The sequence below is a fragment of the Coccidioides posadasii genome, chromosome 3 (genome assembly GCF_018416015.2).
Source record: "Coccidioides posadasii str. Silveira chromosome 3, complete sequence".
Lineage (NCBI taxonomy): Eukaryota > Fungi > Ascomycota > Eurotiomycetes > Onygenales > Onygenaceae > Coccidioides > Coccidioides posadasii.
Window position 1 is genome coordinate 2010950 of NC_089409.1, and position 25008 is coordinate 2035957.

Sequence of the window (25008 nt, forward strand, 5' to 3'; positions counted from 1 at the left end):
ACAACGGCGATCGGATTTTCGTGGTCAATCGGACGTTTCAGCTGCTGAATTAGCTTTAGCTCGATCTCGTTCCTTGGGAATTGGCTGCTGATCTTCCACATTCATCATCTGATCCAGTGCGCGACAAGCAGTTGGTTTTGAGAGCTTATAAGGACCAAGGTGACCAAGGACACCACCAAGCTTTCAATCACGCATATGAAAGGTGCGCGAGAATACCTGGGTTAGGCCTGCCAGAACAACAAGCATGAGAACTGTGAAACAACGGAATCATCCCGCTCACGCTTCAATCCACGCCACTTTGGCGTAAGCTCGCTGGGGGACCCTGCCTTAAGTTTTCTCCCGGGATCCCGATCCTTCATTCGACGCTCTTGTTGAAGGGTATTCGACGGCATGAAATTTCCTATTTTCCTTCGATTGCTTCCCATTTGACTGCAATCTTCCCTTATGATATCCTCGTGTGTGTACGCGTCAAAAGTAGCCGAAAAGATTCCACAGCACACATTGCACACACATCCATGTGCACATACTCCCTACATACAACGGGAATCAAATATAAACGGCCCGCTGGGGGAGCGGGGTTAGATCCTGATGTTAAAAGCATACACAGCCTCAGAAGGAGCCGTTGGGAGAACCTCGTGTCTTTTCATGCCTACGAAGTCATTGGAAAGAAATATCAAATCTAGACGAAGTTGACCGGGAAATTCCATTGGTCTCATAAGTCACATATATAATGTATGTCCTCCGTACGGAGTATGCCTGTACAGTACATACATACATTGTGAGATGAAACCCTTTTTTGAACCCCCCGCCACCTGGGTTGCCGCATGGCTTCCATTGGCATAGATAAGCACAGCATAAGGAGCGGAAAATCCTGGCTAATTCTCGATCCGCGTAACCTCTCTCCCGCGGCGGATATTTCAACACCATAAGATACAATATAAGAACGGAGGACTCCGTAGACCGTGAGGTTTTACTATATCCCGTCAACGTGATGTGTCACTCAGCCCTAGACAGGCTACCACCCCCCCCCCCCCCCCCCCCCACACACCAAAAACTCAAAGCTTCACCTGGAATCGAGGATGGGTTCTGATTCTCTCCCCATATTTAAGCAGAAAAAAGGGGATCGGGGCCAGGGCTAACGCAATGAACGCTAGCAAACTCGTTCCCCACCCTATGCCCAAGGTTTCATACAACCTGGTCCCCGCTAGGGGTAGCGTCGCGGCGACGATGGATCGAAGAACGATGTTGGCGGAGATGGCACTTGCGGAGTAGATTGTGTATGTATCGATCAGATATGCCATAATCGAAAAAAAGTAGCATAACGTTCCGGCCCCGATGAGCGCCGTGCCAAAGATTGGAACGAGCCAATGCAAACGGTACATCGCGGTCCAGCCATAAAATAAGTAGCCCAGTGGCAAGACTATGGCACCCAACGCGAGCGGCGGAAGACGCCATTCTGGCTTTGGAGGACCATTGGCATTGGCCCTTTTCATTCGAGCGATGTATCGGTCAGAAAATAATGCTGCAATGATTTGTGTTACCACGTATCCTATGCCGATGCCTATATATACCAGACCGATCGAAGACGGCTTAAAGCCGTATTGCTTTCCAAAGACGAAGGGAAAAGTCGTGAAAAGAAAGTAGCTATAACCATATGAGATGGTAATTTTGAGTGCCATGAGAAAGACAATCGGCGAGAAGAGAAGTAGCTTGGTAGGGCGGAGGATTGCCATCTTAAAGAGATACCCAGGGGTTTCGCCTTTATCATATTTCGTGGTCAGCTCCATATTTCCAGTTTCTTGTCTTAGCTGGGAGGCTTTGCGGCCCAAGATGACCGGAGCATAGGTTTCGCGCAGTAGCAATAGTGATATAATGGTGAGTGTTCCACTCTTGTCATCATCAATGACAGCACACGGTTTCAGCGTCGGGGGCTATTAGAACATACTGCAATTGTCATCATCCAAAATACCCAACGCCATCCAGTGCTATCAGTCATAAAGCCGCCTACAATTGGCCCTGAAACAAGGAGTCAGCTTACGAGCACAGCGTTTCACATCATGGTTGACTTCGCACCAACTACCGGGCCCTACAGTATCGATCAGCAGATAAAAGCATAGAGTTCGCTCATTTTATTAGACAGGACCCAAATAACTCAGAGTAAAATATACGCACCATCAAGGGCCCCATACCCCACACACTCAAAGCGACTCCCCGCCTTTCCAACGGGATCAGATCAGCTATTGTTCCACCGCTCAGAGAAAGCGATGGACATCCAGCTAGTCCCATAAAAAACCGAAATACAATTAGCATGGTCAAATTGCTACTGAGAGCGCAAGCCATTGAGGAGAGGGTAAGAAATAAGTTGGAAGCGTGGTATAGTGGATTCCTCCCATACAACTCGCTTAATGGGGGCAAGACCAGCGGACCAACAGCCCAACCAATGGCAAAAACAGAGACAGTGAAGCTGGAGAGAGCACCGCTGTCTATGTTGAATTCATGCATCACCTCGGGGACGCTGGGTGCGAAGACCGTTGATCCAAAAGCGCTACCGAGATGGGTTATTGAGAATTCCGCTTCTAGGCAAATTTTTCACGTACTTGAGAAAGGTAACGACAGAAACTATTGTAATCGTCATCCATCTTCGAACGGAAGACCAGTTTATGGGATTTTGGGGGTCATCTGGTCCATCCCAGTCAACAATATTGGATTTTTCAGGAGTTGTCTGCAAAGACTCTTGCGCTGCTATTTCTGAGGTTATTTCACTTCCATGGGAAGTCTGGGGATGAGATCCTGTTTCAACGTCTGCGGCATTTACCGTCATAATGCCAGCTAAAGAAAGACACCAAAGGAAGCGTTGTAGCAAACCAGCGAGAAGATTCAAAGATATGCGGTGCAGATTGCGGCACCATTGCGCCTTTTATATTCAACCCGCGGTCTCCAGGACTCCCGGAGGAGGCCGTAATTGGAGAAGGGGTAGCGGAGAGCGGAAGGGCAGGGGAGCACCTGTTCCAGGCGTAGGGCCTCGTTATCGCCCGTATCCCATATGACGATCTACAAAGGTCTCGATGACTCCTGTGTCCAGGGTGAAGTCCTCTGACATCTCACAGGGTAGTTCTGAATTTCAGGCTGTGTAACACAATATAGAGCAGCATTTTGGTAATTGAAAGTTAGACTCTAGCTGTCCAACACTGTTTCTGAAAACTAGGAACTTGCTTATGGAGTTGTCAAGCTCAGACTGTTGATACAATATGCGAGCAGAGGTTAATCTGTGTGCGGATATATCGCACGAAAGTTTCAACACGGTGTAACGGATGCAGGCTCAAACTGCTTTGCTCAGAAGCTAAGTCGCCGCTTTTCACTGTTCCCCTTGATGGGAAAAAAAAAAAAAAATTAGTTCTTTTCTCCATCCGGGCTGTCTTAATCAATTAGATATTGAAAAGCACTCCATAGAAGCCCATTTCCTATATTGATTTCCATTAAGGTGAATGAACTCTTGGGGCAATGAAATATTGTGCATAACGTTACCCGACCAAAACTGGGTGACCCAGCGAAAAATCCAATCTTAGCTGGGAACGAGAGAACGGGCCTGTAATGCATCCACATGTGGGAATCTGTCGAGTTGCAGCTTGAAAAATATGTAGCGAGCGCAACCATGCCGAATCCCCTCTGCTGGCCACAACGAAGAAAGAAAACTGAGAACGACCCCCGTCGGATGGTGTATCACAATTATAAAGTTAGCCTGGAAGCTCCGCACGCATCGCAATTCTCCGGAATTACGCCTCCGCTGCAGGTTCCGCGGTCCTCCGGCTATACGGGAATTGAGGCCATCCAGGCTGGCGGGTGGTGGCAGCTGCCTTGCATTTTACGGCAAGACAAAGCCTAATGAGAGCATCGCAGTCTGGAAGCCTATCAGATTGGTCACGTCCCTGCTTCAATCCCGAGGATGTGGGAGGATTGACTGCCTTTAAATCCTCGAGGGCTGAACCGATGATTTCAAGCGGGCTGGCGGACGCTGTTGGTGTGAGGGTGCAGAATCCGCGGCATTCATGTCAAGGGCTTCACGATTAGACTTTAAAAGCGGGAACCCCTACCAATAAAACGTCATAAAGAGAGGAGCTCGGGATGCAAGGCTGACCGGCATGTGCTATGTACATAACCACATATATTGCAGGCCGCCTGCAGTTTCATTGACTGCCTTTCCCCGGAATCACGGAGCTCTCTCTGCGAGCCATCGTTAGACGTCTGCAGGTGGAATACAGCGCCAAAATCGGGGAAGTCCTTTCTCGTATCTCATTATTAGCATCATTTGCGACGATGGCTGGAGTGGTGTGAACTTGGTGGAATGATGTAACCGTATGAATGTACTGCGTGTACGGAGTATATCCCGGTGTTTCGACAGTCAAAGGCACTGCTGGGAAAGGTTCAGCGAGGGGCTCAGGTGCGTGGAGCCCTCGCTGTGCCAGTGACCAACAGACTCTCGCTCACAGAACTCACCATTCGTCAGCCTTACGAAGAGTTAACGAGTTAGTGAGTATGGAAAACTCAAACACGCTGACGATGTCGATGAGAGGAGAAAAGAGGGTCCATCCCGAGCCACGCTACATGGATAGCTGCAAAGTTCGCGGGCTGATCGGGCTCACCGTCCCTCGACGCTTCGTCGTCCAGCTGTCGGGTGTGAAACCGCTGTTGGCAGCCCGGCCTATGGCATCGCAAAGATAGGCGCTATTTGAATCGCAGTGCGGAGTACTCCGTACGGAGTACAGTAGCCTTCAAATAACTAGCGCCATTCAGCGGCTCCAGACCGGTCCCGCTGAATGGCGCTTTGGTGAAGGACTCGTCGTTCTCGCGCTACTATTCTTCTTTTCCCCCTCCCCAAATTTGCCCAGGTTCACACGGTTATTATTATCTGCATACCTACAAAAAGTATGCATGCATGTATGTATGTATGTATGTGCTCCGTTTCTGTGCCTGTCGTGACGACGCACTACGCCACCCGACGGGCTCAGCTGCATCCTTGACGGGCTGGCAGTCCACTAGTTGGTTAATCGGTTAGCTTGCCAACCTCGCAGAACCCTGTCGGCTGCAGCAGAAGCGACGCTGCCTGCCAACTGCGATCCGTTTCCATGACTAAGGCGGTCATAAGCCTTTGCGTTGCCCGTCAGATCCAGGGACGTTTTCCTTTCCTCACGGCTGGAATGGAAGAGACACCCTCTCTCGCCTGTTGAACTCCCGTCCCCCCTCTCTTTCTCCTGACGATGGGCATCCCTTATCACTGATTGATCCGCCTCAGTTACTCAAAGATTCGCTCGTTAGCCCCGCTTCGCAACTTCTGTACCTCCATCCACCCAGGACGCTCCCATCGTCTCTCGTTTCGTTCAGATGCCAATGCCGTGACGCTGAACAAAGATGGGCTCCCATCGTTATTCAGAACTTGGACGCAGCCTGGGAATATTTGGTGACCAGCTGCCATGGTACTGGAAGCTCTTCGCAAGCGGTTCAGCGTGGCTGCTTTTGGCTGGGTACGTGTTCCAAAGGATTCAGCGTAATTGCGGACAGCAAGACACCTCTGATGGGCCATTGCTTACCGACCTTTCAGGTTCCTGATTTTCCCTCTTTCTATGGATTACGAGAATTCGGATTTAGGAGGAAATAGACAAGCATTGATTGCGGTATCTCTGGCGCTGGTTGTCGTCGCATCGATTAACTGCGTAATATATTGTGTGAGATGGAGAAAGGCCTATGAGCTCGTGGATTCTATCTTTTTGTATGCACCCCCTACCCATGCTGCTTCATCTGGAAAGTGACATTTAACTTGATTTTTCCCAGGGCTTACCTCGGCTCAAGTATCACCGGTCTGTTAAATCTCGTCTTGAATACCGTCCTTCGAAGTCTACCCCTCGACACTTTGGCCATCGCCGCCATCGTTATATGCTCCATTTTCACAGTCGGATGCGCTATAGCCGTCCTCTATCATTGGCGTGATGAGTTCTCAGCGTCCGGACTCAAAAGGAAGCGGCGACGGCGCAGAGACCACCGCCTCGATGACACCGAGCTGCAGAGACGACAACTGCTCAAACTGCTCTCGAAGAACTCTGATCGAGCACCCAGTCCAGATGTGACTCAAAACACCTTCAGGATTGATATTCCTGATCCTACCGTTGAGAGGGATGAAGAATCAAACGCCATGCCGCAGCAACCATCCGAATTTCCCCTCGCACGGCCACTTCCAACAACCAGCTATAACCTAAAGAGGCATACCATATCGTCCATTCGTTCATCTACTCCCGACAGCGTGAAGAAATACAGCCCTGTCGACTCGGATCAGTCCCGCCAACCCAAATATCCAATTGCCGAATTGGGCGACCTCTAACAGCTTAATGCTGGGTCTTGTGAAACTTGAGCACTTCCATTTTTTTTTCATTGCTGCGGGGCGGATTCCCTTAAACATTGATAATAATATATAAAGAGGCCAGCCGGTATTTGTTCGGTTCATAGTTTCTAGATATTTAGGATTGATTTTACCAGCGGTGCTCGGAGCCTGGAGGCATGTGGATCCGATGTATAACTGCTTATTGACCAACTTGTGCAGAAACAGGATTCTTAACCTGTTTATGAATTTTTGGGCATCTGGCTTTCCGCCATTTATGGGATATGAATTGCGTCTGTTTAACTGTCAACAGCACAAAACCTAAATAAGACATTGTGGGAATTCTTTACAACAGTACCCCACAGATTTTAATTTTTTCTGGGGTCCAACTTACGGGAGCCAGGAGCATTGTTTAATTCATCAGTCATTGTGTACTATGATATGCTTATGCACAATAGGGGTTGATGCTTTTTCCATTCGCACGACCGGTGTACAAAGGTGCTTACTTCAAGAATGCACCGTTCGTTTTTGCGATCTGCTCATCATAGTACCCTTGGAACGCCAGCCAACCTTTCTCTGGCCCCCCGACTTGTTTTGCTGTAATTTCAGCCTCCTCTTTATTGATCATGATCTTCTTATACCCAGATCCATTTGCCGCCGCATCTGCCAACAATTGTGCGTGGCAAGTCTTATCCAAGCTGATGAACCAAAATGCCGCCTCATCCACACTCTCTCCAACAGTCAACAGTCCGTGATTCTGCAAAATCACGGCCTTCCCGTCACCCAACGCCTTCGCAATACGAATTCCCTCCTCTCGATCGAGCACTACGCCTCCAAAATTGTCGTACACTGCGTGGGATTTATAGAAGCGGAGAGCATCTTGTGTCATCATATCCAACTCCCTTCCAAACACCGAAAATGCCTTTCCATGCACACTGTGGGCGTGACAGGCAGCATTGACATTTGGCCGCGCCTTATGGATCTCGGAGTGGATAGAGAATGCTGCCGAGTTGATGGGCTCATCGCCGATGACAACCTCTCCGTCTTCGTTGACCAAAATGAGATCAGAGACGCATATTTGGGAAAAGTGCTGTGAAAGCGGATTCAACCCTACAGCTCGATGCGGTTATTATGCGACTTACTTCTCTGCCTAAGGACGCCATGGGGAAAAGAGACAAATCGCATACAAAAATGATCCGTCAGTATTGGATCTCGCACTGAAATATGCCCTGCCACACCCTCGTCGAAACCGCGATCTGCGAATACTCGAAATGCAGCTGCTAGATGCTGCTTGCGATATAGACGCTCGTCTTCGAGGGTGTCGAACTTGGGATAGGTTCTGATACGGAGCTGTTTGCCCGCGACTGTCCGGTTGTTCATCTGAACTTGCTCGATTACTTGTCCGTGCTCACTGCTCTGAGTAGGGTTGGCGTCATCGGCGTGGCCCTGCTTTTGGGGCACGGGGGATGCTGCAGGTGCCTCAACGACGGAGGGAGCCATCTTGTTCCTTTGTTTGTGGTTTTCCTTTCCTTTACTCTTAGTTTGGCGTTATGCTTTTCCCCTTGTATCCTTGTTTGTGTAATTCCGGGTTCCTATATATACCAAAATGCCATGCGGTCGGGGTTTCAATATGAGATGAGATGAATATGGCACAATTAAGTACTGCTCGCACCAAACTTGACAAATACGAATCAACGTCGTGTGACGCAACAACTCGGCCCGGAGTTTAGCCCCGGGTGATGAGGGCTGAGCCGGCAAGCCGCGCTGTGTTCTGAAATTGTAGACAAAAGAACAACAGCCTCCGTAGGATTCTTGATATTTCCACTACAATCCCGACTTGTAGGGTAGACTTATGGGATGTCCCATATGCGCTCGGAGCATCACCGCCTCTAAGATGTTCTTGATTATCTTATCCACACAGATGTGCTTGGGGCAGGAACCCGGAACGGGTCCTCAGATGAGCTTAGTCCATATGCCGGCGTCCGCGAAGTGGACTAACCAGGTAGTTTACTCCGCAGCAACAGTTCAAAACTAGGGAATCGGCAAAATCCCACTTCAGCAAATAGCCGCAATGCCGATTTATCTCGTTAATCGGCATATGACCATAGCTCTCGCCGTGTTCTAACGGGCGATCTCTCCGAACTCAGCCGGGGCTGGAGCTACATGGGAAGGATTCCCGGAACTACGGCACTTATTTCGGGGTTACCGATCTTTGACTACATAATATTATCCATCCAGGATTCTTAGAATTAAGAGATTTCGGAGGAAACCCCATCGAGCTTGCTGAAAGACGGGAAAACTGCATATGGATTGACGTTGGAAAGGAAGAAATTGATCAATCCGCCTTAACGTAGCTTTAGAAGGAAAAATTGAAATAGGAGGGGGCTGATGCCAGTGGTCCAGGAAGAAGCTAAAGAAGAAAGGATAAGCATATCAAGAGCACTCCGTAAGATGAGAGCCTGTTTCCTGCAGCTATTTAGGCCCTGACGATGATCCCAAGTTGAAGCTCCACAGTCAAGAGTGGAGAACCGAATATAGGAACCAACTTTGAAAGAAGCTTATATCTAACCTTGAAGTCGCGACCGGAACCACGGGGATCGGTATATCATTTCCATGCATCATGCCACAATTTCTACCTTAGAAGGCTGAAAAATAGTTGGCGCAAGGAAAGAATGAGGTCTGAAGTTTGGGGTTTCGACGGGCCCACGTAGGTAGCAAGGCGCTGCCGCATTTTGGATACCCAGGCTTGTATTCTCTTCCTGGCTTCATACCTTCAACCCTCGCATATCCATATTGCTTGAAAGCAAAAGCCTTGCTTCTCTTCCGTTTTTGAGTTTTCTTTGTGCCTGGAAGCGGCCGGTTAATTATAATTGTGAACTCTGACTTGCAACCATCCGAGGTTACCCTACATTGCCGTTCCTCAAGTTCAACTACGTCAGAGATCTTTCCAGCTAGCTAACTCAGGCAATACTCAACACGAATAGAAAGAGAGGCAAGTGGATTCAATTTAGATGTACATAGATGCATTTCAATGGAAAATGACATTCTATGCACTCACGATGAAACTGATCAGGTCCATTCTTGTGGCATGCATCATGCTATTCCTCACATACACATTGTGCCACTGGAAATTTATGAAAGGTGGTTCTCCGTGGGGCGGTTATGCAGATTTAAGATATCTAAGCTAACAGCCCTGTTTGGAAATGGCTTTCTAGATACACCCAGCTATAGAGAGAGTAATATCCACAAGGCTTTGATAGCAGCAAAGACGAAGGCAGAAGACATACGGTGGATCCATGATACCTGCTCAGAATTGTACGTTCATGCCTCCAGCGCCAATATCCCCATTCTCTCCTTTTGCTTACCTAGCTTATATCACTAGAAACCACACAGCGTTTATCTATACGACCGAGACGCCGCCCGAGAGTGACTTATTGATCCCGCGATCGGCTAGAGGCCGCGAGGCAGCCGCTTACCTATCTTTCATCATTGATTATTACCACGAACTCCCTGCATATTCGATCTTCATTCACGCCAATCAAGAGCAATGGCACAATGACCTCTTTGGACCCAGAACCCGAGACGTTCTCCGACATCTCCGCTATGAGGCTGTCGATGCTCAAGGATATGTTAATCTGCGCTGCATGGAAAATCCCGGATGCCCAATCAGCGCAAATCCACTGAATCCCACACAGAACGATATTAGTCGAGACGATGTGCGGGCGCATCTGGCGGAGATCTATATGGACTTGTTTGCGGTTCCTCGCGAAAATGTGCCGAAACATATTGGTGGAGTCTGCTGTGCACAGTTCGCCGTTAGTCGGAAACAAATTCTGAGGAGGCCAAGAAGGGACTATGAACGGATGCTGAGATGGGTTGCAGAGACGCAGACAACAGATGATTTTGGTGTAGGTTGGGTGATGGAGAAAGTGTGGCATATCGTCTTCGGCATGGAGGCTATTTAGTAAGTACATCAGCTTCCCTCGTCCCTGAGAGTCTGTCCCATCGACATCAACATCGACTCATAACCAGGGCTGTTAACTCATCAAATCAACAGCTGTCCACAATACAACCAATGTCGCTGTGATAATTATGGGTGGTGCGGGCCACTGCAGTCCGGCGATATACTGACGCCAGTAGCAGCGGCAAGGAATTGAACTCCGTTCTGAGGCGGAGGGGTGACGGTCTCGTAAACCGTCACTGCATGACTGTCATAGCCACCGACACCAACTATCCTTGGCCTGAAAGCAGAAAAAGACACCCGAGAGGCCGAGTTTGGAGGTGAGGACGTATTATGGATAACCGAACACACCCCCCAGGCGGTTGGCCTTTTTTGCCCAATATGGTCTAAGAGGTTTGGTTTCCAAGGTTTGGTTTCAGCGGAATAACCACGGCCCGAAAACTGACTAATACTGGCCTTGGCGCGAATCCGCCGGGCTGGCCCTGAGGCTGAACCTCGGCATCACCGAAAACCGCCAGAGCAGCCTTGACAGGACGCTGGGAGCGCTTCTGCAAACTGCTCTTTGATCTTTCACTATGCTCTTCGTGATAGGTGCAAATGGCAATTGCCTTTACTATGTAGTTTGCGCCCGTTTGACTGTCCGTGAAGCCTCCCATCCTGACTGTATATTATCCCGAGGAAGATACAGTTTTACGACATATCCGAGCCGTAAATTCGGCAACGCCTCCAGAGCATAATGAACGGGTCAAGGTTGACCCCGCAAGCCGAATGGCTCGACTCTTCTTGAGAGCTGCTAGGCCGAGCTTGTTCCACGATGCCTTGCCCGAGCACCAGACTTTTATCACATTCTCCCTCCCCGTTGACTTACGAATCCTTTTGCTGTATTCCCAGTTTCTCAAACGATCTTATAGACTCAGTGTACAGTTCCGAATAGAGCTACCCTTGAGTTTCACAATGGCAGCAGCACAGCAAGAAGTCAAACTCCGAAACTTTGACAGCATCTTTTCCCTTGAGGGCAAGGTTGCAGTCGTCACCGGTGGCTCTCGAGGTTTGGGATTACACTCTGCGAGCGGGTTTGTTGCTATCTCCATACAGAGCTCTTTCCCTCCCGTCTGTAGCTCTTTTCATACTGATTCGCGTTAAGTCTCCTCCAAGCGGGCTGCTCCAAAGTCTACATTACTTCACGCAAAGCGAAGGCATGCGAAGAAGCTGTTGCCGCTTTGAATGCCCTGCCAAACAAGCGTCCGGGTGCCCGGGCCATCTCGATCCCTGCAGACAGCTCCAAGTTATCAGAGATCGAGCGACTAGTTGCCGAAGTAAAGAAAACAACTGACCATGTCGACATCCTGTTTGCCAACGCCGGAGCCACTTGGGGAGAGAAGTTCGAGACACATCCCGAGCCAGCGTTCCAGAAGGTCATGGATCTGAACGTCAAGAGCGTTTTCTACTGTGTGCAGAAGTAGGCCTCTCTGATCCCCGGCCTTATCTCCTTGGTTGAACTAACAAGGATCCTAGATTCGCTCCTCTCCTCGAGGCTCGTGCCACTATTGAAGATCCCTCCCGTGTCATCATTACAGCCTCCGTGGCCGGAATAATGGTCGGTAGCATGGGGAATAACGCCACCTTCAGTTACTCCGTTTCCAAGGCCGCCGCCATCCATCTCGCCAAGAACCTTGCTGTCGCCCTGGGACCGCGGCACATCCTGTCAAATGCAATTGCACCGGGGTTTTATCCGTCCAAAATGGCCAACGAACTCATGAAGATCCAGGGGGGAAAGGATAAATTGGCAGAGCATAGCCCTAATAAGAAGTTGGGCGAGCCTGAGGATATTGCCGGCCTAGTGGTATTCTTGTCGAGCAGAGCAGCCAGCCATATTAACGGAGCCTGTATTACGACGGATGGTGGCGCGCATTTGAAGGGGCGGATGTAAATATAGGACGAATACCGTCTTGATATCTTTAGGTATATACACCCATTACTATTTGGAAGTAGATTAGACGAATACCCTATATCTCGAGGCTATCCGCTGCCCTCCCATCGGTATAGACGTATATATACTAGTAAGATTGAATCGCATCTTAGATACGGTTATATATAAATATTTGATAAACCTCAGCTGTCACGAGGTGTCATAGGTGCCGGGTTTCACAGCTTTACCGGGCTAGATTTCGAACCATTCAGGGCCTTGTCAATCAAATCCATGGCATGATATAAGTCGTAGTCATGCAATTTGGGCGTCAATACCTGAATGCTGAGTGGTGAATTAAGGTAGACGCGTCGGTTCACGGTATTTGAATTCCCTGGAATTGAAAAGATTGTTAGGATACGGACAAGAGCTAAGAGAGACAGGAGGCTTCAAGAACATACACAGCTCTCTGTTTCTCTTATCCCAACTTGTCAAAATCTTAGAGTCCATCTCCTTTCCCAGGTCCAGGTCTGCTTCGTTGAAATTCCGCACCGGAATTGTACCAGCCGGATAGTCCAACAGAACCCAGCTCGATGTATAACCGACAGCGTTATATCTGTCCAGCTCTGGGACTGGATGCGGAGCTACGGGATGGATGATCGCATCGACCTTTCTTGTCTGATCTGCACCCCTCGTCCACATCTCCATCATGGCTTTCTCGATTTCTTCTCTCTTGGCTTGGAGGTCGAATACCTGTGCCAACGTCTTCGGTTTTCCTCGTTTGGTTTTGCCCTGGAGCCAAGGAATGAGACTCTCGCCTGTATTCTCGATAAGGTCGACCATGAAACCGCCTCCGTCAACCGCCATCAGCGCATTGGCGAGGCTTTGGCAGTCACCAAGTGCTTTTGGAACTGGAATTTCCACGACTTCAACGCCTTGAACGCCGGCAAGCTTCTGGGCGACTTCATCAAGTAATTTAGCAATTGGTGGAAGCGGAGGAATACGGCCATCAGAACGCAGAATTCCAATGGTGAATTTCCGCGGCTCGCCTTCTCCTAATGCAGGCGTTTCACTCGCCCATTTCCCGGGGATACAATCTACACCCCATAATTCTGATCGTGGAACAATCTCTTTCATCACAACGTTGATGTCGGACATGGATCGTGCAATCGGCCCAGCCACGGCTTGGATCGAGGTCCTCCCTCTGCCTAGCACCATGGCACTTTCTTGGCCGCCAAAAGGAACTCGTCCATTGCTAGGTTTGAATCCATATATTCCGTTACACATTGCCGGAATGCGGATACTGCCGCCAATATCAGTGCCCATTCCAATCATAGAGCCTCGCATGGCTACGAGGGCACCTTCACCACCCGAGCTTCCTCCTGCCGTAAGTTGGCGATTCAACGGGTTCAGGGTTCGGCCAAAAAGATTGTTTACGCTGTCCAAAGCCGCAAGAGTTTGGGGAATGTTGGTTTTCGTAATGATAACTGCTCCAAGAGAGTATAAAAGGTCCACCAAAGGTGCATTCTTCTTAGCAGGCTTGAATGCAAGACTGGCCAAGCCGGTGGTGGAGTCAACTCCCTCAACATCAAATGTGTCTTTGACTGAAACAACAAGGCCATGCAAAGGGCCATAAGGCTTTCCGGTTCGCTTGAGATGAGCGTCAAGGAAAGATGCACGTTTCAGGGCAGAGTCGAAGAGAGGCTCGGTGAGGCACCGCGTGAGTTGGTGAGCTATGGCCGCACGCTGTCATCGAACATTAGACCATATCTGTATAGTTCCAAAATTCGGGAAGGTATATTATAATGCCAATGGATGCCAGCGACTGGCATAGAGTCTATATAGCTCATCGTCTTCTACCTACCTTACAAAAGGCCTCGCACACCTCCGTGACCGTCAGTCGTCCAGAGGCCATCTCCCCCAATAGCCCTTTGACATCCCACTTCTCAGTGATTTCCAATTGCTTTGTGCTTAAAAGCCCGCACTGTCTCGGGATATCCATGACATTAATGGCATCATATTTCGTGTTTGCAACCGACTCTTCAGGCGAATGCATCCCAGCAGGGATCCATTTGGCTGGAAGGCGCCATTCTTTGGGTATCTTTGAGTCGAGCTGGGCTAGCTTCTGGCGCGAGATCTCCTTGAACGCTGGTTCAGTGGACATGGTGGGAAGATAGAACCGACTTCGTTAGATAAGTTTAAGGGTAAAATATTGGGAGTGATGCTCAACGTGCGGTTGTAACCTAGTCAAGCTGGATGCAATATCTATTGTATCACTGTCAACCACGCAACTAACTGGGACAGCTACAATGCATGTCCGAAAAATTAACAGATTATGAATGGCGAAGATGAAGCTTCCATCATCCGAACGGGCTTTTTGGAGCTTCCCCATCTTCGAGGATCTCCTCTGCCACTAATCTAGGTTGGCTCCAATCTACCGGCGGCAGTTCATCGAAGGGATGGAACTGTGTTATAAATAATATTCCAGACTCACGACCCTGAGAGCGCCCCCATTTGATGCCTGGTAGTAGAGAATGATGCATTCAAATGAGTTTGACGTGCACGTGAGGTATTGCTGCGCTTAAGGTAAAATTAACTAGCTACGCGGGCTCGCGCACCACATCTACAGGAAGCAGACACGCGGGTACACCTAGCTGGGAGATAGTGGCTCCATTATAGATCTTGCTTTATTCCTGAGAAAATGTCTCAGATGCTTATTTCGGCGACGAAGCGTGCCATGTTTAGTTATCTTACGAATAAGACTGGATTTTATGGCCGGCCACAGGGATTTCGATATGCTATGCAATTGTGTTAATTGCAGGTTCTTTGGGAATACGTATAGAAGCAATATAGTCCACTACACACTTCGTAGAGATCAACATCCCCAGTGGGCCCAAGAGGCATGCTACGCCTTAATAACATTTCCGGAATAAGAGGCATAAGCATACGGACCTTTTTTGAACAATGAGGATCTACCTCGATGCAACTAGCCAGGAGCTCTTCAAATATTTTTACGGTACTCCGTACATGTTTCAAAAGCTAGATGACCGGCAGGATAAGCGCTTTGTGCGTATGAAAGGGAGTGCAACTGCAAGAAGGCGAGCGGAAAGCCGTGATGACCAAAACTCACAGCAGTTACACTGTATGGGATCTATAATCTCCGAGATGGTGGAATGATGAGATCTCCTAAAAGAGCTAATCGACGCGTGCCTGATTTTTCTGCTGTTTTATCTATGGCAAGGACATCTCCGCGGGAGATCCAACTGACAGCATTGCTCAACCGAAAGGTCAGAAGGTATTCCGAATATTGCAAAGCTTAAGATGATATTTCTCTCGGCCTTCGGCGTCATAATTTCGCTTGATAGGAGGGTTGAAGCGAGCTTTCCGTGGCCGTATACGGAGTATTCCGTCATAACTATCCAAGTATCAACAGCCAAACATATTGATGGCCGATGCTGCAAGTACAATTGCCGATCTCATATCAAAAGTCGCAATTCGGAGAGCTATTGGTGTGGCCGATCAATCATACGACTTTAGCCCAAGAGCCCAACCTGTGGGTTTGTTTTGTACCACTAAACCACGAAATTCAGGGGGTTATTGACCACAATCAACTAACCAGCCGCCAATGATCACTGTTTTGGGGATGTTTCCTTCAGCAACTAGCCACTCCACGCAGGCTGGTTTTCGATCTTTTCGAGAAGGATTGGCGAAGTTGCCTGGCCAGACTGCACGATATCAGAGCGGATGCTCATCCTCGTCCTCGTCCTCGTCCCCAAGGAGGAGGCCCAATCCGCAAGGGGGTTCTGGTCAGATCCTCCCCACACAAGAGCATCCACTCCACTCTATCAGTTCTGTATGGATTAATCTGATAGACAGATTGCTTAAAAGACGATCCAGCGAGTTTTCAATCTGGCTGCTCGCGGTCAGCTGTTATTCGTGACACGGGCACTGAAACATAATCAAGTGATCTTGTCCCTCAGCAATCAACGCCACAAACTTCCACTTTAAAACCCGGCAAGTGCGTTTCTAGGCAAACTTTGATCGCGCTGGATGAAGGCTCCCGACCGTTGGTTTTTGAAAGAAATGGCCGGCCCCCACACAGCCCTCCTCTCAGCGCAAATTCACTTCATTCTTCGCCTGGAGAAATCAGTGAGAGCTCTGACCGACAGTAACTGATTATGTTGGTTGGTCACCGTCTGACTGCGACAGAGACTTGTGTCACCCTTGGCTCACAGGTAAAAACCGTGACGAATGGATCTCGGAACCGCGCCAAGTTGAGTCGGTCCACCCCGGCCATCTGGCCAGAGACCTGAGGCTGGATTTTGTCTGCTCGGAGCTCCCAGTTACATGGTGACTACCCCAGGTCGATTCAACGTAAGCTTAGAGAACGTTTGGCATGAGCCTTGTTTTTCTTCTTATCGCCTCTCTTCAGACAAAGAGGCCTGATCGTTGAGCTGTCAAACGTTTCGCATGCATGCGGCTGTTAGACAAGGACGTGGGCTTCAGTTTAACCAGATTCTATCTGAACGCGGGAACAGGGATTCAGAAAGCGGATTCCGTCTTAGCTTCAAGGCACTCTTTTGACTTTTGTCCGTCGTGGAAGAACGGGAGACTTTTCCGACAAAAGTGGACTGCATTGGGGATGTCAATATGTCCGGATCTGGGCAGTTACGGGGCCCCGATAGTGGATGTTGGAGATATAGTCCCTTGACCGATGCTTAGGACCATGCTCCTTTCCCAGTCCCTGTGCAAGCAGCCCTTCAGATCCTCTCCGCTGGGTTACCCAGGCTCTAAATTCTAATTCTTAGAGCCACCACTCAGCATCAACACCCCGGATTGTGACATATTTTGGGATGTAAATCCCTGTTTTACCGGACAATTAGATTCATTGTCCTTAGGGCAGAGGGGGAATAAGGCAGAAAGCTCTATATTCTGCATTTGGAAGAGCTCCTCACGTATGTAATCCCATTATTGCCCTTGCAAAAAAAAAAAGAGGACCCGTTTTCTCTTTGGTACCTAAGTACCACAATCTACACCTGCTTTTATTTTGACCCCTACCTAACCCCCCCCCGGAGGCCACCTTAATTGTCCCCGGACCATCTTCGACTGTGTGAGTTCAGATGTAACGAGCACGACACAAACCAATATACCATGATTTTACGAACCGCTCTCCATTTCATCCTTGAGCAGAGGCGTATTAACGATGGACATGCCATTATCCAGCGACGAATGACCCCAAAAGTCATTGACCCTCTTCCTGTCTCTCACCGTCGGGGACTCATCGCCGTTGGCGTCACATCGTTGTTGTCAGCCATCTCGACAGTAGGGCTATTCCTCTTCATCACATATCGTCTGGTTTTCTGGCGCAAGCAGCACCCCAACTATATCGGCTTCAACCAATACATCATTCTGATCTATAACCTTCTCATCGCTGATTTTCAAGAAGCCCTCGGATTCCTTCTTTCTATAGAATGGATTGCCCGGAATCATATCAGCGTCGAATCCCCGACATGCCCCGCTCAAGGTTGGCTGTTGCAGATTGGTGACCCAGCAAGTGGGATATTTGTCACGGCGATTGCCGTTCATACCTTCTTACTTGTTGTTATGGGAAGGAAGATGTCCCATCGGACCTTTATTTTCTTTGTGGTTGGCCTTTGGGCGTTTTGCCTCCTCCTCGTCTTGACTCCTACGGCAATGTATGGGAGGAAAACGTTTGCTCCAAGTGGTGCCTGGGTATGGGTTCCCTGACAACCTACCATCCTAAAATCGGTATTAACCCCGACTTTTAGTGCTGGATCGACGAAGAATTCGAGGCAGCCCGTCTCTGGGGACACTATCTATGGATTTTTGTTGCTGAATTTGGCTCTATAGCGATGTATTCCATCCTTTTTTTCTACCTACGACGACAACTTTCCGCTTCTCCACTCATAAGCGGAGGGCAAAAAGAACACTTACGCCGTCTCCGCCGCGTCACAGGCTACATGGTTCTCTATCCGCTCGCATACATCGTCCTGTCCCTTCCGCTCGCAGCCGGCCGCATGGCAATGGCCCGTGGAGACAAGCTAAGCGTCGTCTACTTCTGCGTCGCGGGGGCCCTGATCGCCAGCTCCGGGTTTGTTGACGTAGTCATGTACGCGATGACTCGTCGAGCGCTCATTGTGGACTTCCAACCGTCCAATATCGACAGAACGTACGCCTCGGCTCGACACCAACAAAACCACAACCACATCGCGACCGTGACGGCGGAAAATCGGGCATCCCGTGCGCTTTCGCGTCGGTCCTACCAGCACCATAGACGACGGGATACGGAGCGTACACACCGTCGAGGCTCGGCAGATAATATCATACAAGAGCAGCCGGACCTAGAGATGCTGGGTTTCGGAATGGGAAAAGTATATCAGAAAACCACGATTGAAATTACAAGTGAGCCATTAGATGCCAGGGAAGACGTGAGCACCGGCACGGCCTCATCGACCGGCCCGTCGTGCGAATTGGTGAATCCGATTGATGGGATACCTGTGCCAGGAGGCGGTTGGATGTCTCCAAAATGAGTTTTGAAATATTTGATATATTTTTTTCCTTGATACCTCTTTCGGTGGGGGACTGGGGCTTGCTATGTTTTCGGATAATATGGCTCTCCTTGTATAATGGCGTTTCGTGAAAGGAGGTTTAGGTGCTACGGATTTCAATCTTGGTGTTCGTGTGCGTTGGCTGCAAAACGGCTTCTAGAGATAAAGGGCTTTATCTCTTTCCTTTCTTCTATTCCTCCCTTTTCCCCCTTTATCTTTGGCTTTTATTTTATTTTATTTGTTTTATTTTATTTTCCACGGGGTTGTCTAATGGATGCCCTAGGGCGAAGAGGACCTGATCCAATAATCAGAATGTTGAAATAGATTCTCACCTGTTGGTAGTTTAGAGACGGCTACATTCCGCGTTTTGTTTGCGAATCCGCAATATTAGTTAGGTCAGAAATCGTCCCCTAAACACAAATAAGGTTGATCTGTAGTACACGGTGTCCCTGTAACGGGTGTGTCGCAAGGCTCTTTTTAATTTCCTTTTCTTCATTTTTCCTCTCGAAAACTATAGGTAACAAGTGGTTAAACCTAACAAATACTTAACTTACCTGACCGCACAAAATCCCAGGCGGTCAAGTCTCGCCTTTAGATTTTCGCTCTACAAAGGCCGCTTTGGTGGTGAGGAAAGACGGTCTGATTTTCACCGCAAAGACAGACGCATGCATATGTATATGTATGTATGGGCTTTGCTGCAGGAGACACCCAAAGTTGGGAACGTACATAAATACGTATCTCACCCGCATCGGACGGAAAAGGCTGGTAAATGCTAGTATCCGTCTCGTGCAATGGACTTCACACCGGCTAAGTCCGGCGGTCTCTTATGGAGTAAAATATACTGAATGATAGGGCTAGAACCTCTGTTATCCGCGGAGGATCACGGAGCACCGGTTCTGGGGGTGGTCCTTGCAAGACACTGGCGGCGAGGTAAGTCAGGGGGCGTGCGTCGTTCTTTCGGAGATGGGGTAGTATCATTCAGACCATCTAGTACTGATTTCGTTGAGGAAACAACAAGAGGAGCTAACTATGGGTTAGGCTAATTCCTGCAAACCGTTCCGGTGCTCCATTTCATGTGGTACGTACTGTGCTATGTCACTAGCGATGAGCAATAAATTTTTTTGGTATGATCCCCAGGCAAAGCACTGATGGGTGAGGAATGAAGCTCATTGGATTTGGAAAAATAAAACAGAGCAGATAATCTGCCTTGGCGCAGTGAACAAGCGCTGTGTAATCTCGAGGACAAAGAACTAGCCAATCCAGCGAAAGGAATGGCTTGGAGAGATGGATTGGCTGTACGTGGAATGCTATTTCCACTGGCTATGTTCAATCCTTTTGGGGAGAGGGGGAACTTACGCTTTGCCTAGCGTGCTCCCAAACCTTTTAACGTGAATCGCCACCCAGTGGCCGAGAGATCGGAGAAAAGGCCGGGCTGGCTCGATCATGGGGATTGACAGCCAGATAAAAGCTTTAACCCAAGTCGCGAGCACAGATCGTTGATCGACAGTGATATCAGTATTAACTTGTCCAGCGCGTAGCTTGTCACTGATGATATGCTCTGCGAAGCACGGGGAGCTAAAACCTGGGTAGTCGCCTGGAGCCAAGTTGGCGACATTAGCTAAGGTGATTTTTTGAATTGAGAACGGGCTGCGGGATTCTAGGCGTCATGATGAGCCAGATGGAAGATAGAAATGTCGAGAGAGACGGTCAGACGATCGGGCTGTCGGAAGCGAGTGAGTGGGTGGCAAGTCGGTCAGAAGCGACTCCTGGGATGCCCCTTTCATCAATCTATCACCATGACGCCATCGTGACTGCCCCAACGGGAAGTGCATCGGAGTCACTTCTTTCTGTAACTCAGTTGCGCTGACATAGAAGTGAGGTAAGCAGCCGCCCGTACAAATAGCCACCGTCTCTCCTCTGTTCGTCTCCTGGACTTCCCGGAGCTTCACCTGTCGGCGATCTGAATACCCAATCCGGCATTCGCAAAATGTACGCAACGCGCATAAAGGCTTTCATTCGCCGGCTCTTTTAACGGAAGAGCCGCAAACCCTTTGAATGGTTCACCTCAGAAATGCATATATATCCCAACCCAGTCACGCCCCAAGTTCTCCCACTAGCAGCCAACAAAGCTAACTAACCCAGCACAGAATGAGGTGAGTTATATCGACCTCTCAAATGTAGATGAATGGTCCAAGGACGCCGTAGTTTCCTGGAAGTGGAGGAGACCGAACGCCTCAAATTCGAATCACCATGCTATGAGATGGAGGACGCTGATTCATGCGCCAGTGACGTTGGGCCTTGAGGGGTCTAGCTCAGACCTAGCAGGATGTATGTATGTATGTGTGTATATACACATACATCTGAAAGAACGTGCGTCTCTGCCACTAATTTAATTTATCACACTGGCTGACACTAGTCTTGGTAAAATAATCCCAATCCATCAACACTGTGGATATATAAAGTCGTCCTTGACCCAGCTTGAACCCAAGGCTAAGGACAATTTGGGTGAGCATTAGGCTTGACTTCATGTACATGGACGGGCATGCCAGGTGGGAACCTGAGCAGATTCTAGCAAAGAAGCAGCGGAATTTAAAGTCGCACGCCAATTTTGATTGGCACCAACTCGACGCAGGTACATCGAACACATTCTCCCCTGGCCCAGCAGTCTTGAAGCACACCCTTCAAAAGCACAGTGTGTGTTACGGTTCATTCAAGCGGTTTTGATCAGATATAATGGACCCTCTTGTTTTGGGAAGTAGCTTGATGTGCACGCCCCCCCCTCTCTCCCTTTTTTTTTTTTTTTTTTTTTTTTTTTTTTTTTGGGTGGGGATAGTATATGACTTTGAGGCGTGTAGGGATTTTGTCTGTAGCGCACTTTGCCCTGCCAGGCGCTCTGCACAAAGTCCCAGAGATAAAGAGCACCTTTCTCCTTCCTTTTTTCCCTGCCAGAATCTTCATGAAATAGACTTTATGTTGGGACGTTGACAAACGTCGGCTGTACACTATGGATAGCTAACAGGAGCGCGAGCTACTCGAGGTTCTGACTTGCATTTGGCTCCTCTAAACGAATACGTGATATTGACGTCAACTGTGCGGGCCAAAAGGAAGGAATGTCGTTGCAATAGCGTTGAAAAAGAGTGTCTGCGGCTCTCAACTTTGGGCAGGGTTTATCGTAAAGCTTCATCAAGGAGTCAGCCGGATATCGAATCGTACCATGGCTCTTGCGGCAGGAACCGTCTGATTGGGACTCAATATGACGATAGACATATTCTGTCCCGTGAGCCACACATTATTTTCATTTCACCCCCTTTTTTTCTTTTGTCTCCACACAGAATATATTAGCACCGACATGCGTTTCGCCAATCTTTCCAGCGATTTCTCCAAGGTCTTCCACATGAGAAAGGCGTTGTCCCAATGAGTGAGAAAGTCGAGACAGAAACTGCCCATCCGCAAGGAGAGGAGAAGCTCAGCGGTAGTAGCGACACTGATTCGGAAAACTACAAGATGGCGTGAAGCAGGCCAAGGCTGTGGCGGCAGCATGGACCAAGACTGCTCTCGTGGGAGCGTACGTTGGGTATGAGCCCTCGAGTCACGTTGCCTCGCATAAGCTGGATGCCTAACTTGAATGTGAAGGATCTTCCTGGTGTTTTTCGTCCTTTCTTTGCAGCAACAGATCACGGGGAATTTGACCGCATATGTGACAAGCGCCTTTTCCAAGCACACCCTGTTGGCCACAACGACCGTAATCTCCAGCATCATTAGCGCGGCCGTCAGACTTCCAGTGGCAAAGATCATGGATATCTGGGGTAGGGTTGAAGGGTACTTGCTGATGGTTTCGTGCTGCACTCTGGGTAAGCAACTCATTGCCAAAAAAATCCATATAACGAACGCAACCGACCTTTACCGATAGGTTTAGTCATGATGGCCTCTTGCAACTCTGTGGAGATGTACGCCGCAGCACAGGTGCGTTACAAAAGATAACTCACCAGTCTTGAAAGAAATAGGTTTCTCTGACTGGAGGTTGATAGGTATTTTACTGGGTCGGACATAACGGCATGGCGTATGTCCTCGATATTTTTCTGGCAGACACTTCGAGTTTGAAGAACCGAGGCTGGCTGTTCGCCTTCTCGACCAGCCCTTATATTGCAACCACGTTTGCCGGGCCGGCAGCTGCTCATGCGTTTTATCGCTTCAGCAGTTGGAGATGGGCTTTCGGGACTTTCTCGATCGTATTACCCCTTGCTTCCGCCCCAGTAGCCGGCATCTTTTTTCAGAGCCGGAGAAAGGCGATGGAGCTAGGATACCTGGCCAAGAAGAGGAGCGGTCGAACCCTAATACAATCAGTAAAGCATTACTTCGCCGAGTTTGATGGTAGGTAGCCAGAGTATCCCCTGTACTAAAGCCAGTAACCAACCAAAAACTAAAATAGTTATCGGGATGATATTGCTCATCGCTGCCTTCGCATTAATTTTGCTTCCATTTAGCATCTCCACTTATCAAAGTGCAAACTGGAAGTCACCAGCGGTGATATCAATGTTAGTCATCGGAGGATGCTCTCTTGCCGCCTTTGTTCTCTGGGAGCGGTTTGGTGCTCGGGTGTGTCTCGCGCCATTCCATCTTCTTGTCGATAGAACGGTCGTCGGAGCGTGTTTGGTTACCGGAACCGTGTTTCTCAGTTTCTAGTATGTAATGCTCCAAATCTTCCATTTGCTTGAACAAAATCTGGGCGCTGACAATCCACCTTGTAGCTGCTGGGACGTGTACTTCCTGTCTTATCTGCAGGTGGTGCACCGTCAAACAATCCAGAACGCAGGATACATAGGAAATATCTACAGCATCGGGACCTGTGTTTGGTCCCTTGCGACTGGGGCGTAAGTTGCTCAGATATCCTCAACCTGCGGAAAGACAGCGGCTTAAAAAGAGGTTCACAGGATAATCCGTGCCACCGGCAGATTCAAGTATCTTGCTCTGGCTGCGATCCCATTGCAGATGATTGGAGTCAGTTTGATGATCCGGTTTCGGAAACCGGGGACAGACATAGGGTTTATTATCCTATGTCAAGTTCTCATTGCCCTCTCCGGTGGTACGATGGTAATCTGCGAACAGATTGCGATTATGGCAGCAGTCAGCCACGGAGAAGTGGCCGTCGCTCTCGCTCTTCTTGGGCTTTTCAGCAGCGTTGGAAGCGCGATAGGACAGACGATCGCTGGTGCCATCTGGACCCATACGATTCCGCAATACTTGCAGATGTACCTACCCGAATCCGCAAAGTGGAAGGCAATGGAGATATACGACTCTCTGGAGGAACAGCTGTCATACCCGATGGACTCCCCAGAGCGCCAGGCAATAATGTCTGCCTATGAAGTAGGTCAGCGACGGATGCTGATTGTGGGACTATGTGTGCTGCCCCTGGCAATGGTGTGGATTTTAATGTGGAGGGATATACAGCTGAAGAATGTGAAGCGGGCTAAAGGAACGGTGTTTTAGACTGCCCTTAGATGCAGCTGTACGGGGTATGAAAGGTTGAATGATCTTGTCTGTTGCTTTTGCTTGCAAGTATTGGATATTGGAATATGCAAACGCTCGATCAATGATGACGGCTTCCCGTGTCTTCTCCCCCTAACGTCAGAGAAGGGGGGGAGGAATTTCAAGCACCTTGGCGGACCAAGTAGCAAACGAGGACCCTTCAGGCACCGAGTCGCAGCAGGCACATCCGGTTCTCTCGTGTTCTGATATAAATATCGTCAAGACTCAAGGGGTCGAGCAGGCCAGACAGGGGCAGGGGTAGGGGAGGAGGTTCGTAAAAAGGACACAAAAAAGTCTGGGGCGGCCGACTTTTGTACACATTTTATGCCCCAGCCATTTTCATGAATAATCAATGCATAACTTGCACAACGCCAACCCGAGACAAGTGGGGCTGTGCTATGTTTGGGGCTTCGGATGCGGCGTTACTGCACCAAATGGCCGTCCGCTGCCTCGTGCTCTGTGCACCCATTCGCATGAGCAGAAAGCGAGACGGCTAGCATTGCGTCTGGAATGTTTGTCCCGCTTGATAGGAACCGCCAACACGACGACACAGGTTCTGTAGACAGAAGTTTCTGGATTTGAAACCCTCACGCTTCATATGCGTTGCCAGGTCCGGAGTTCGACTCACTAATTCCGATACCTCCTTCGAACCCGACCACATGCAGGCTGGAAAATATGG

At 49.1% G+C, this 25008-nt stretch overlaps 9 protein-coding genes across 9 annotated transcripts; 5 read left to right on the forward strand and 4 right to left on the reverse strand.

Moving 5' to 3' along the window:
* Positions 1-1055: 1055 nt before the first annotated feature.
* D8B26_005621 (uncharacterized protein) lies at positions 1056-2821 on the reverse strand (the record flags this gene model as incomplete). The annotated part of the gene is made up of 6 exons (XM_066124936.1): positions 1056-1931; positions 2009-2016; positions 2074-2086; positions 2173-2276; positions 2427-2545; positions 2598-2821. 6 exons carry the CDS (start codon positions 2819-2821, stop codon positions 1056-1058), a joined length of 1344 nt encoding a protein of 447 aa, XP_065981017.1.
* A 2585-nt stretch (positions 2822-5406) lies between these two features.
* Positions 5407-6431, forward strand: D8B26_005622 (uncharacterized protein; the record flags this gene model as incomplete). Its single annotated transcript, XM_003068930.2, has 3 exons — positions 5407-5519; positions 5597-5764; positions 5827-6431. The coding sequence occupies 3 exons, from the start codon at positions 5407-5409 to the stop codon at positions 6368-6370; spliced, it is 825 nt and encodes a 274-aa protein (XP_003068976.1). The 3' UTR covers positions 6371-6431.
* Positions 6432-6869: 438 nt separating this feature from the next.
* Positions 6870-7867, reverse strand: D8B26_005623 (uncharacterized protein; the record flags this gene model as incomplete). Its single annotated transcript, XM_003068929.1, has 2 exons — positions 6870-7477; positions 7555-7867. 2 exons carry the CDS (start codon positions 7865-7867, stop codon positions 6870-6872), a joined length of 921 nt encoding a protein of 306 aa, XP_003068975.1.
* Positions 7868-9543: 1676 nt separating this feature from the next.
* D8B26_005624 (uncharacterized protein) lies at positions 9544-10785 on the forward strand. The gene is made up of 2 exons (XM_066124937.1): positions 9544-10331; positions 10425-10785. The coding sequence occupies exons 1-2, from the start codon at positions 9664-9666 to the stop codon at positions 10522-10524; spliced, it is 768 nt and encodes a 255-aa protein (XP_065981018.1). The 5' UTR covers positions 9544-9663; the 3' UTR covers positions 10525-10785.
* Positions 10715-10984, reverse strand: D8B26_005625 (uncharacterized protein; the record flags this gene model as incomplete). Its single annotated transcript, XM_066124938.1, has 1 exon — positions 10715-10984. One exon carries the CDS (start codon positions 10982-10984, stop codon positions 10715-10717), a length of 270 nt encoding a protein of 89 aa, XP_065981019.1.
* Positions 10985-11144: 160 nt separating this feature from the next.
* D8B26_005626 (uncharacterized protein) lies at positions 11145-12346 on the forward strand. Its single transcript, XM_003068927.2, has 3 exons — positions 11145-11401; positions 11473-11787; positions 11844-12346. The coding sequence occupies exons 1-3, from the start codon at positions 11283-11285 to the stop codon at positions 12256-12258; spliced, it is 849 nt and encodes a 282-aa protein (XP_003068973.1). The 5' UTR covers positions 11145-11282; the 3' UTR covers positions 12259-12346.
* Positions 12347-12438: 92 nt separating this feature from the next.
* On the reverse strand, positions 12439-14398 carry D8B26_005627 (uncharacterized protein; the record flags this gene model as incomplete). Its single annotated transcript, XM_003068926.2, has 3 exons — positions 12439-12628; positions 12696-13980; positions 14099-14398. 3 exons carry the CDS (start codon positions 14396-14398, stop codon positions 12474-12476), a joined length of 1740 nt encoding a protein of 579 aa, XP_003068972.2. The 3' UTR covers positions 12439-12473.
* A 2987-nt stretch (positions 14399-17385) lies between these two features.
* On the forward strand, positions 17386-19188 carry D8B26_005628 (uncharacterized protein; the record flags this gene model as incomplete). Its single annotated transcript, XM_003069197.2, has 2 exons — positions 17386-17967; positions 18024-19188. 2 exons carry the CDS (start codon positions 17386-17388, stop codon positions 18783-18785), a joined length of 1344 nt encoding a protein of 447 aa, XP_003069243.2. The 3' UTR covers positions 18786-19188.
* Positions 19189-22217: 3029 nt separating this feature from the next.
* D8B26_005629 (uncharacterized protein) lies at positions 22218-24633 on the forward strand (the record flags this gene model as incomplete). Its single annotated transcript, XM_066124939.1, has 8 exons — positions 22218-22275; positions 22308-22377; positions 22437-22654; positions 22714-22766; positions 22832-23174; positions 23233-23485; positions 23552-23674; positions 23735-24633. The coding sequence occupies 8 exons, from the start codon at positions 22218-22220 to the stop codon at positions 24288-24290; spliced, it is 1674 nt and encodes a 557-aa protein (XP_065981020.1). The 3' UTR covers positions 24291-24633.
* Positions 24634-25008: the final 375 nt, after the last annotated feature.